The sequence below is a fragment of the Solanum pennellii genome, chromosome 12 (genome assembly GCF_001406875.1).
Source record: "Solanum pennellii chromosome 12, SPENNV200".
NCBI classification, from domain to species: Eukaryota; Viridiplantae; Streptophyta; class Magnoliopsida; order Solanales; family Solanaceae; genus Solanum; species Solanum pennellii.
This window is the reverse complement of record NC_028648.1, coordinates 82,509,745-82,522,469: the sequence shown is the minus strand read 5'-3', so window position 1 is coordinate 82,522,469 and position 12,725 is coordinate 82,509,745. Positions and strand designations below refer to the sequence as shown.

At 33.8% G+C, this 12,725-nt stretch overlaps 1 protein-coding gene across 1 annotated transcript; it reads right to left on the bottom strand.

Moving 5' to 3' along the window:
- Positions 1 to 1,126: 1,126 nt before the first annotated feature.
- Positions 1,127 to 10,672, bottom strand: LOC114075189 (epoxide hydrolase A-like). The gene is made up of 4 exons (XM_027913497.1): positions 10,392 to 10,672; positions 9,157 to 9,434; positions 8,367 to 8,599; positions 1,127 to 1,992 (listed from the first exon to the last, which is right to left on the bottom strand). Exons 1-4 carry the CDS (start codon positions 10,594 to 10,596, stop codon positions 1,737 to 1,739), a joined length of 972 nt encoding a protein of 323 aa, XP_027769298.1. The 5' UTR covers positions 10,597 to 10,672; the 3' UTR covers positions 1,127 to 1,736.
- Between the last annotated feature and the right edge of the window lie 2,053 nt (positions 10,673 to 12,725).

The window sequence follows — 12,725 nt, the reverse complement described above, 5'->3', positions numbered from 1 at the left end:
TTAATAAAAGATTGATAAATCAAAATTTATAATACATAAATTAATTTAATCAATATATTTTTATATATAAATAAACAATAGATAATTTGAGATCGAATGCACTATAATTTGGTCCAAGGTCCAACCAAAAAGATTACAATAGATTAGATAATTAGAAGATAGAGTATGGGAGCCCACTGGTGATACTTCCAAAGCTCACACATCCCTAGGCACTTGTAGACAATTATTAATTCCCTTTAATTTAACTATTTTTTTTAAAAAAAAAATCAGTATTCCTACAACCAAAAATTTGGAAGAATATACGATAAGATCCCCTTTTGGCAATAAATATTGTTATTAAAATTTATAAAAAATTAAATTTGAAAAGGAGAGAATGATGTGTACGTAAATTTATTTCTATCTTGTGAAAATATAAAAATTGCTTTTAATAGACAAATAAATCATATCAAATTCGTATAAAAAGAAAACATATATTAGTATAAAGAAAAATACTAAAAATAATGGGAGAGATAAAAAAAATAACAATAATAATAATATGATAACCAAAAGAAAAAAGCGACATGTAAATAAAATCGAGAAAAAAAGGAAGTTAAAAGAAAGATACAAAATTTAAATAGTGGCATAAAAGGCTATTTGTGCAAATGGCCCATGTGGTTCTATTCATTACTGGGCTGGACTTTAGTAAAAGCTAAGCCCAAAAAATGTCAGCCCAGTCCTCTGTTTGACCCAATAACATAGTCCAGAAGCGCAAGTTCACCTTTTTCGGATAGTTGTTTAGCAAATGATCGTCTTTTTATCTGTTCTATGTTTTATGAATGTCGTGTACGTCTAAGTTATTAAGTATATCTTTGAGCAAATGAATAACATTAGACCATTTTCAAAAAGATTGTACGATATTGCAAACGTTAGACAACTATCTAATGTTTTATCTGTTGGAAATTATATGAGTAAATATTAGGTCCGAGTCTAGAGATATTTGAAAGGATAATCTTTAAACCTGCAAGTCCAAGAACATGACCAAATCTTTCCAATACAAACACTTCTTCACATGTACTTTCTTCAATCACATCAAAATTTACAATATCCCCAAAACAAACTTGAAAGGGCTAAAGTTTAAAACTTCAAGTCGAAGCAAATGGACAACTCTTACTAATATAGCCACTTGATTCACATGTACTTTATTCAATTACATCAAAAGTTACAATATCACCAAAACAAACTTGAAAGGACTAAAGTTTAGAACTTCAAGTAGAAGCAAATGGACAACTCTTTCTAATATAGCCACTTGATTCACATGTACTTTATTCAATTGCATTAAAAGTTACCATCTCCTCAAACAAACTTGATAGGGCTAAAACTTTAAACCTTCAAGAAGAAAATGGGCCAACTCTTTCCAATATAGCCACTTCTTCACATGTACTTTATTCAATTACATCAAAAGCTACTATGTCCCCAAAACAAAACTTGAAAGGGCTAAAACTTTAAACCTTTCAAGTAGAAGAAAATGGCCAACTATTTCCAATATAACCACTTCTTCACATGTACTTTATTCAATTACATCAAAAGTTACTATATTTCCAAAATAAATTTGGAGGGCTAAACTTTAAAACTTCAAGTAGAAGAAAATGGCCAAGTCTTTCCAACATAACCACTTTCTTCACATGTACTTTATTCAATTACATCAAAAGCTACTATGCCCCCCAAAAAAAACTTGAAAGGGCTAAATCTTCAAACCTTCAAGTAGAAGAAAATCCCTTGAAGAAATCATGAATGTGTTTGTTAATTTCATCAGGCTTTTCTTGTTGTAGAAAATGGCCAACATTTTCCAATATAACCACTTTTTCTAGCAAAGGCACATCTTTTTTCATTCCACCTTTGTTTATATAGTCTTTTACTCCAGGGGCATTATAAGTTAAATCCAAATCTCCCACAATGAACTTTACTGGTACTTTCACTTTTGCACCACTCCATGCTGCTGTCAATTCCCAATTTCTGCATTTCAACAACATATCTCGTAAAATCTCATATGCAAGGTCTGGAGAGAATAAAATGTATGCAGGTCAAAAGTTAATACAAACGCGAAGGGTTTAGCAAAGTGCAAAGTCTCAATTCAATGTTGCAATTGATGATTGCAACAAGAGCTTTTGGTTTATCCTGGTGTTTAAACATTTGCTCGAGACATTTTCTCGATCCCTGCTTATCCTGTAAAAGCAACGACACCTTACGTTCTTCAACATATAACCATATCTTTAGTCTAATCCAACCTACTCCGTCCTGTGGTGGACCAACACGGGTTAATACAAGAATATTCACCTGTTGTCCATTGGCTATACGCCTTTCAACCTAATCTTACAGACTCTAACTCACCTTCCATGGACTAGTTAAAGTCATTTACGCGATCGAACATAAGACACTCATTAAACCTCCAATGATAGCATCATATTGGCTTAATGAAACTGTGAACCTTCATTGAACATTACCAATGACATCGAATCTAACACCACCCTCTCAATTTCCCGCGTATTCTATTGTTCCATTGGTTAGTATCTTAACCCTCAGCAGTCTCCACAGGAAAACTCGAATCAACTCAAGTGAAGAACTTGATCCACAAAGCTAGATGACAAATTTAGCTCACAAAGCTTGAGCAAAAATCACCATTGATGACTGCCATTAGAGAAGAAAGAAGAAGGAGAGAAACTGATTTGTTGTGTATTGAAAATTGTGTGTTGTAACTGAACTACACTGCTATTTATATATACAAACAGATGATTCTAGAATAATTCAGTTAGGCTTTTGTAACAACCTTTCTAACTACCACTTAATCATAGAAACAGAAAGTAAGTAACTAACTTTGTGAAATGTAACTAACTTTGTGAAATGAGCAACTAATAACTAATTCTAGGAAAGGAGTTCTCAATACCCCCCCTCAAGTTGAAGGTGATGCAATTGCTGTCAACTTGGACAATATATTTGAGTGTTTGATTCCAGTCAATGCTTTGGTGAGTATATCAGCTAATTGTTGAGCAGTGCCAATATGATGTAAAGTAATGAGGCCCTCTTGAAGTTTAGTCCGGACGAAGTGACAATCTATCTCAATGTGCTTGGTTCGCTCATGAAAAACAGGATTTCGTGCAATATGCAAGGCAGATTGACTATCACAGAACACATGAAATGGTTCAGTGATAGGAACAGTCAGTTCTTCAAATAGTCTTTGCAACCATACTAATTCACCAACGACCTTTCTAAGTGACCTGTATTCTGCTTCAGCTGAAGACAAGGAAATAGTTTCTTGTTTCTTGGACTTCCAGCTCACAGGACTATTACCAAGCAAAACTACATACCCAGTAACAGATTTTCTAGAATCAGGGCAAGATGCCCAGTCTGAATCACAAAAAGCTCTCACTGTGTAATCATCTGTATTGGACATGAAAATACCTAATGTTGGATCTTGTTTCAGATATCTTAACATGTGAAAGGCTGCTTGTAGATGAGGCTCTCTAGGTGCATGCATAAATTGACTCAAGTGTTGCACTCCATAGGCAATGTCCAGTCTAGTATTTGTGAGAAAATTGAGTTTTCCTATTAGCTTTCTGTAGTAAGCAGGATCTGAGAGTAAGGAACCTTCTTCAGCTCTCAACTTGATTAATGGATCGAGGGGTGATGAGAAAGGTGTGAAGTGACTGCAATTATATTCCTTGAGCAGATCCAAGGTGAACTTCCTTTGAGAAATGAGAATGCCATCTTCCTTATACAAGACTTCTAAACCAAGGAAGTAGTGTAGCCTTCCCAAGTCTTTTATCTTGAAAGTCTCATGCAGAAAAGTCTTCAGATCTTGTATCTCCACAAGATCAGTACCAGTGATTATTACATCATCCACATATACAGCTACAAACACCATTGATGAACTTGATTTTTTATGAAATAAAGAATAGTCATTCATGGAATGAGTGTATCCTCTTGAGTTGAGAGCATCTGTTAACTTTGCGTACCATTGTCTGCTTGCCTGTTTCAGGCCATATAAAGATTTATTCAACTTGCAAACAAGATTAGGATTCCCAGTGTCTAATCCTTGTGGTATGTCCATGTAAACTTCCTCCAATAAATCCCCATGAAGAAAAGCATTATTGACATCTAACTGGAATATATTCCAATGTTTCTTGGCTGCAGTAGCAAGCAAAGCTCTAACAGTTGTCATTTTCACAACTGGGGAAAATGTTTCAGTGTAGTCGACTCCAGCATGTTGAGTATAACCCTTCACAACTAGCCTGGCTTTCAGTCTCTCTATTGAACCATCTGCTTTATGTTTAATCTTGTATACCCATTTGCATCCAATAGGTTTCTTCCCAGATGGCAAGGTAACTAGATCCCATGTATGGTTTTCATGCAGTGCACTGAATTCTTGTGTCATGGCAGTTTGCCATGCAGGATTCATAGCTGCTTCTTCATAAGATGATGGCTCACATTCATGAGAAATATTCATCACAAAAGACTGACTAGAAGGTGTCAAATCCTCAGGGGCAATATGACTATTGTGTGTAAAAGAAGTGCAAAGTGAGAGTGAAGTGGTTTTGGGTTTTAGGTGAATGTAATCTTTTAGGTAAGATGGTGTTGTGTGTACTCTGGTTGATTTTCTAAGAACAGGTGCAGTTTTAGGATGTTCAGAAAAAGGTTGTGTTAAACTAGTGGTTTCAGCAGAACTAGATGTTATAGGTGATGTTGGTTGATGAGTTCTTTGATCACATTGTTCAAGGTTAGTGTGAGATGATATAGGAGGACTTTGTGTAGGATTAGGAATAGGTGAGTCATTATCAGGATATAATGAAGAGAAAGAAGGAATATCAGAATGGAAAAGTGGAGATGTAGGAAAAACAGTAGTATTTTTTGTCAAAGAAAAAGGAAATATTGTCTCATGAAACACCACATCCCTGGAAACATGGATCTTTTTAGTAGTTAGACTTAGTACTTTGTAACCCTTTGTGTTAGGAGGATATCCTATGAATACATGAGGACTAGTTTTAGGATCAAATTTGGTTCTTTGTGGTTTTGGTATGGTGGGATAACATAGGCAACCAAAACTTTTCATGTGTGAATAGGATGGTTTTCTTTGGTGCAATACTTCAACAGGACATTTATTTTCCAAGGCATGTGATGGCAGTCTGTTGATAATGTGAGTGGCTGTTAGAATGCATTCCCCCCAGTATTTTATTGGTAGGTTAGATTGGAAAAGAAGTGCTCTAGCTGTTTCAAGTAGATACTTGTGTTTTCTTTCCACTACACCATTTTGTTGTGGTGTGTGTGGGCAAGTTTTCTGATGAAGGATACCTTTAGATTGGAAAAACAAATTGGCTTCAGTGTTTGAGAATTCTAATCCATTATCTGATCTTATTTTCTTTATTGAGGTTTGAAACTGATTTTCAATCATCAATACAAACGACTTCACCACAGGTAATGCATTACTTTTATTGCTTAAGAGATAGGTCCATGTAGCTCTACTGCAATCATCTACTAAGGTGATGAAATAGCTGAAGTTGTTGTGTGTTTTGGTGTGGTAAGGCCCCCATAAATCAATGTGTAACAAATCAAAACATTTAGTGGACTTAGTGGTTTTAATGGGAAATGGTAACCTGGTTTGCCTAGCCATAGGACAGATTGGACAAAAGAAAGGTTGTTTGGTTGAGAACTTCACTGGTATTGAGGTTAATCCTCTCATCTTCACAAAGGGAACATGACCAAGTCTATAATGCCATAACAGGTCTGCAGCATTTGCATGAGATGTAAAAGAAGTGAAACAAGAATTATCACTTTTATTGGTAACAATTGCATTCTTTACAACAGGAGTAGAATCAACAAAACAGGTCTTTGTATTTGCACTAGGGAAACAGAAACAGGAACTAGATGGACATTGTGGTTTATTTGCATTGAGTACATGAGATGAAAAACAAGGAAAATTGTGATTGTGCTGAGGAATAGGATTGTTCTTCTGTAGGCACTTTGAACAAAGAAAGTACAGCCCATCATGTGCCTTACCAATTTCCAGAGGCCTCTTCAGTGAAGGGGCCTGCAGTATACAAAATGAATTAGTGAAGACAGTGTTACATTGAAGATTTTTATTCAAAGAACTTATGGATATCAAATTATATTTGAAGGTAGGTATCAAAAGAACATTTGACAATGTGATCTCAGAAGTTAACCTCACTTCTCCAACTTGTGTCACCTTGACTCTATATCCATTAGGTAGTCTAACAAGTATTGGATAAGGTATTGTAATTATTTTGGTTAGATTGGTCTTATCAAAGGTTATATGATGAGTAGCCCCTGAGTCTAAGATCCAAGAGTCAGTTTTTGCTTTGAAACATCCACATGAAAGTTTATCACAATCTACAGAAGAATTGCAAGCAATTATACCTGCAAAGTTGGCAGATGCATTATCAGATGCTGGATTATTAGATGCAGATCCATCTCCCATGTTTTCTCCTTGGAATTGCTGCAACATACTGACCAAATGATGATACTGCTCTTGAGACAAAACACTTGTAGGACCACTCTGATTACTAGATTCACCCTTCTCTAGCAGATCTCCATGAACATTTGCTGCAGTACCTTTACCTTTGTGTCCTTTATACTGGGAATTGGAGTTTTGATTCTGGTTGTATTGACTCCTTGGTGGATAGTTATTGTAAGGCTGATTGTTAGGTCCTGAATTGCCATTTGGTCTGCTAGGATATCCATGGAGCTTGTAGCATCTGTCCTTTGTGTGTCCAACTCTTTTACAATGATCACAGAAAGGCCTTGTTCTTGTATTACTATTGGCATAGTTGGTTTGAAAACCTCGCACACCTGAAGGACTTCCAGAACTTCGTGAAGAACTGGAGCTAACATTCAAAGAAGAGGAAGATTCTGCAGAAAACTGATTATTTGGTTTGAACTCTCTTTGTTTTTCCTCCTGAACCAAGAGAGCAAAAGCTTGTCCCATAGAAGGTAAAGGATTCATCATTAGCATGTTTCCTCGAATGATGGTATAAACCTCATTAAGGCCCATGAGAAACTGAATGAGTCGTCTGTCTTGCTCAGCCTTATGCATTGTCTGTTTAGCACCACATGTACAAGTACAACTACAAATATTCTTAGCACTTAGTGTGGTGAGCTCTTCCCAGAGCTTCTTCATTCTCGTGTAGTATGAAGTAATATCCAGAACACCTTGATTGAGATCATTAATTTCCTTTTGGATTTGATACAGCTTAGCTCCATTGGTCTGATCATATCGATCCTGTAATTCACTCCACAACTCCAATGAATCAAACACGTATTCTACACTATCTGCAATGTCCTTGCTCAAGGAATTCAGTATCCAGGAGGTAACCATGGCATCACACCTCTCCCATTGACGATAATCAGGAGACTGTGGACTTGGCTTCATGCATTCTCCATTGATGAACCCTAATTTGTTCTTCACTGAAAGTGAACGTAACACACTTCTCTTCCATGATCGAAAACCAGCACCATCAAAAGGTACAGGAACTAGCACTGAACCTGCACTATCAGAGGGGTGAATGTATAGTGGACTTCCAGCATCGAAGTTAATTGGAGCTGGAACAGAGGATGACGGAACAGAGGATGAAGATCCAGAAACATGATTCACAACTTCAACCATTGTGCGAATTGAAGATGGAAAGAAAACGAAATTGAAGATGAACAATTAACAGAGATGAACTCGAGCAGAAAGTAACCTTTAAGGCTCTGATACCATGACAAATTTAGCTCACAAAGCTTGAGCAAAAATCACCATTGATGACTGCCATTAGAGAAGAAAGAAGAAGGAGAGAAACTGATTTGTTGTGTATTGAAAATTGTGTGTTGTAACTGAACTACACTGCTATTTATATATACAAACAGATGATTCTAGAATAATTCAGTTAGGCTTTTGTAACAACCTTTCTAACTACCACTTAATCATAGAAACAGAAAGTAAGTAACTAACTTTGTGAAATGTAACTAACTTTGTGAAATGAGCAACTAATAACTAATTCTAGGAAAGGAGTTCTCAATACTAGAAAATCGATATCACTAGTACTTCTTTTAAAATAACATTTACATTATAGGTAGGCATCAACATAACTCATGTAATGCACTAAGCTCCCACTATACACAGGATTCGAGGAAAAGCCGAATCACAATGGCTCTATTATATGCAACCTTACATGACAACTACTTTACCAGTTACGCCAAAGCTACCCTCCTTTTGTCACAATATCCATGGTAATGTCATCATTTGATTCTCCGAATCGAAATAATACTAATTCCCAACTAAAATGAGAAGTGCCACAACATTATTTTTATCCAAAAGTAAAAACAGGACAGAAACTTACAAGTCAAGTGCTCTGTAATAATTAAATCCACCAGTAAAGCCAGTTTGTTCATATTTGCTAGCAAAATAATCAACTTCTTTTTGTGATAGCCAAGAGGGCAAAATTACTGGACTATCATCAAAAGGCTTGCCTTTAGGCATGTATAATGGTCCAGGGTTCCTATAAGTTAAAAATTTCCCCAACACTTTTTTAGTGCCTATTTTTGCAAACTCTGCTTCCATCACTCCAGGCTCCTAGAAAAAACAAACAATATTAAGACATCGGGATTTATGTTATATAGACTGACAATATAAGAATTTAACGAAATGAAAATAGTTAACTACTTTGAAATGTATATATATATATATTTGAATCATTGTCACTCTTCCTATATATGTATGCTTGGACACACCCAAGCGCCTCGATGATGAGTTGGTCAAATATTGTTCCCACTCGACAACAGGTCTATATACATTTGTGTAAGTTAACTCAATATCAAAGTGTGTTTTAATACAAAGGGAATGATTTGTTTAATTAGCTAGGTAGATTAATTGAACAATAGATAGTTAAGGTACGAAGCTCGCGAAAAAATAATAAATTACTTTTTCCATTAATTCTTAAAAAATATGCAAGATCTAATCGTGAGAACGTAAAAGCTGAACTCATCAAATATTAATTAAAGTAATTAGGGCATGTGAACACATGTTTTTATAACTAGCTTGAACTATATCGAGTACGTAAAACTCGTTGACTTAAAATTTTGAATCTGTCTCTCAAGAACAAAGAATTAGAAGGAAGCAAAGAGGTGAACCTGGAATCTAACAACATAATAGTCATCACCATAGATAGCCTTCAATGACTCAATTGGTTTTCTCTTAGGATTCCTAGGAGAAAATGGCACACTCATATTAACCAAAGCCTTAACTTTGTCTGGCCTCAATAAACAAAGTTCCCAAGCAATCTTAGCACCCCAATCATGGCCAACAACAAACACTTTATCTTCCTCAGGCACAATGGTATTTAAAAGTTCCACTAAGTCACCCACAACTCTTAAAGAGCTAAACTTGCTTGGATCATCTTTAGGTACTCCTGTCAGAAAGAGATGGATTCAGAATTTAAACTTGACACGTTCAACATAGTATGTAGTAGTTAATAGAGTAAAAATAATACTAAGATACGAAATATCTTAAAATTTTATTTTGTGTTATACTATGGTTCATTCATAAATCATACCCTTGTTGAAACAAATTGTGTTATATTTGTTCATGACCTTAATGGAACTTCGATACAAATCGGATGGATTTCATGTGTCAAAATATTTCGGAAAAAAAATTCCATATTTATCCATCTCTAGTTCTAACTATGGGTAAAAATGACTTTGAAGTATAATGGAAGGTAAAATAATGTATTAATTCGTATTTTTGACTCTTTTTCGTATTTTTTCTCATATATACATATCTATGGTATGAGTTAAAAATTATGTATTTACATGATCCAATTGTTGTTACCAAATGGTATTATATTTGTCCTTGATATTAATGAAGAGACCTAGACTAACGGGATGAATTTTACGTGTCAAAATACTGTGAAAAAAATCTAGATTTAGAATTACCATCTAGATCTATTTTATTGTCAGTATTTTCTTTTCAATGACATTTTCATCATAGCTTTTACTCTTGTATTCGTCAATCTTATTTCCAAATCGCTTTTTTTAAGGAAGGCTTCATCGTAAAAAAACTATCTACCTCTCGCAAATAAGGGTTAAGGTTTACGTACATCCTAACCTCCTCATATATAACTAATAAAAACAAAAAGCAAAACTTTATTTCTTTAACTAATTAGTTCACCAAGCAAACAAGTCATATTCGATCATGACTCCAACCCAGGCAACTGCAGTTCCCTCGTGGACCTTGCCACATGTAGTATGTTAGCATTACTATTACGAGACGATATTGCTAATGACCAAAGATCATGAACGATTTCAAAGTATAACGAAGGGTAAAATTAAGATATTTCATGTAAAATAAGACGTAGATTTTTCATTACCTGTTGTATCACCATAACCACGAAGATCAGGAGCCATGGCTCTATAACCATGTTTAGCCATGAATATAATTTGGTGCCTCCATGAATACCATAATTCTGGGAAACCATGGATAAATAGAACAAAAGGACCTTGTCCTTTTTCAACAACATGCATATTTATCCCATTTACTTCTACTATTTTATGATCAAAGTCATATTCCTCCATTTCAGATAAAATTAATTGAATCTTTTTTGATGAAAAAAAATGAGATTTTTGTGTGTTCAATAATTTTTGCTATTTTTTGGGATATTTATATACTTTACATAGGCTAAAACTTTATGTTTACGTCAATTCAATGAATATGACATGACATAATTGTGTTTTTACATATTAGGCTCGGAGCTACACTAATGGCTATGGATCCAACGGAACCTAATAAATTTTGATCAAATTCTATATTTATATTTAAAAAAATTATATTTGATATAGGCAGAGAATCTATCAATAAAAATATACATCAAAAAATAAGAAAAAATTATGCAAAAATTCAATTTTACTACCCGTATGGATGGTTGAACAGGGGGTCACGGGTTCGAAACTTTTGCATGATTTTTATCGAGTTTATTTCACGGGATTTGTTTAGATTTTAATTTTTTTTTATAATTTATGAGCTATTACAATGGGTGAAATTTATCTTGTACGCATCCTAAAAATAATAATTGTGGGTCTCTTGTCATAAAAAAATTCAGATTGAATTTTTATATACTATTATACAAAATTGAAATAATATAGTGTTTTCTCTGTTATAATTTCATATAATACCATATATTATGCTATATTGTGTAAATAGTTTAAGTTGATCGGTATACTTTCATTTAGAAATAAGTTCTGAGAATGAAGAAGTTTTTTTTTTTTTTTTTGATGGGAAGTATTTTTGAAAGAAAAAAACAGTATTTCAAATAACTCGAGCAATACAATTAATTAAAAAAAAAATTGAAATATGTTCTTAGAAATATTGAATAAGAATAGATTTTATCGCGAATGAGGTCGCTTATTCTTTAATTAGAGATTTCGAGTTCAAACTTTTAGTATAAGAAAATTCTTGATAGAGAATATTTTCATTATGAATGGAGTCTTATATAATTCAAATTCAATATTATCGTATTCTAATATAAATATCGAATATCGAATCGAAAAAACATTTAAAAGGAACTGTGAGCATTAATTTGGCACGTATAGTTAGATGGAAAGTAATTGACACCTGGAGGGACTGGAATTGATATTATTGAAAGACAAGATAATTCTTTTTGTGGAAAATACATTAATTCTTTTGTGAACTAATAATGTGATAGGACAGAAGAGTTTTTTATACGCAGAAAATTGTTATAAATTGATTTTTTTTCCCTGTAAAAGGTTTTATAAGACGTATATTTAAATTATTTAAAATTTTAATAAAAATATCGAATATCAAATGAAGAAAAAATCTTTTATGATGAATAATAAATACGAATTCTTAATCAAAGAATTTGAGTTCGTGAATTTAGTTGACATAGGTTGGGAAAAATTGGCAGAATTTTCCAAGCTATTTGCTTCACTTTTATTATAGAGCTGGAGTCACATTTAAGTCTCATCAAAAGCAAATATGTGGTCATAATAAAAAGAGTTCTTTGAGATAAGAAACATCAAGAGATAAAAGAGGTGTCCCACATTTTTTCCTTTTGGTTTCTCCTTCGGTGTTTATTATTTATATCGAAGTTTGACTAAATTTAAATTTATGTCGAAAAATTTTATATCGAGGGTAAAGTACACCTTTAAAAAAGTGATTTCATACTCCGACATATTCGAACCTAAGACCTCTTAGTTAAGGTTGAAAGAATATTTATCCCTCCACCACAACCATAACTAATGAGGTGTCCCACTTTTATTCCCGTCACCATCTCTACCATTTGAGTTTCATAATAACAATTCAACAGGTGTACTAATCAGATACATCGAATCACCCGATTAGTTTGAGTGTGTATTCGACTTTACCATTTATCAATATCACCATCCCATGTCAATGTCTTGAATATATTTCACATAGGCTAAAACTTTATGTTTACGCCTAACTCAATGAATATGACATGACATAAATGTATTTATACATATTAGGCCCGGAGCTACAATAATGGCTATGGATCTAACGGAACCTAATAAATTTTGCTCAAATTCAATACTTATATTTTAGAAATTAATTATATTTGATATAGACGAGAATATACCAATGAAAATATTACATCAAAATAACAAGAAATAATTACTTTACAAAGTTCAATTTGACTGCCGTAAGGATGCTCGAACAAGGGGTCTCGGGT

What these genes read in the sequence shown, in the direction of transcription:
- LOC114075189 (XM_027913497.1), bottom strand. Translation starts at nt 10,596, where the DNA reads ATGGAGGAATATGACTTTGATCATAAAATAGTAGAAGTAAATGGGATA. An exon ending in TGGTTATGGTGATACAACAG is followed by an intron (nt 9,435 to 10,391) that starts GTAATGAAAAAT and finishes TCTTTCTGACAG; the next exon opens with GAGTACCTAAAGATGATCCA. An exon ending in ATTATGTTGTTAGATTCCAG is followed by an intron (nt 8,600 to 9,156) that starts GTTCACCTCTTT and finishes TGTTTTTTCTAG; the next exon opens with GAGCCTGGAGTGATGGAAGC.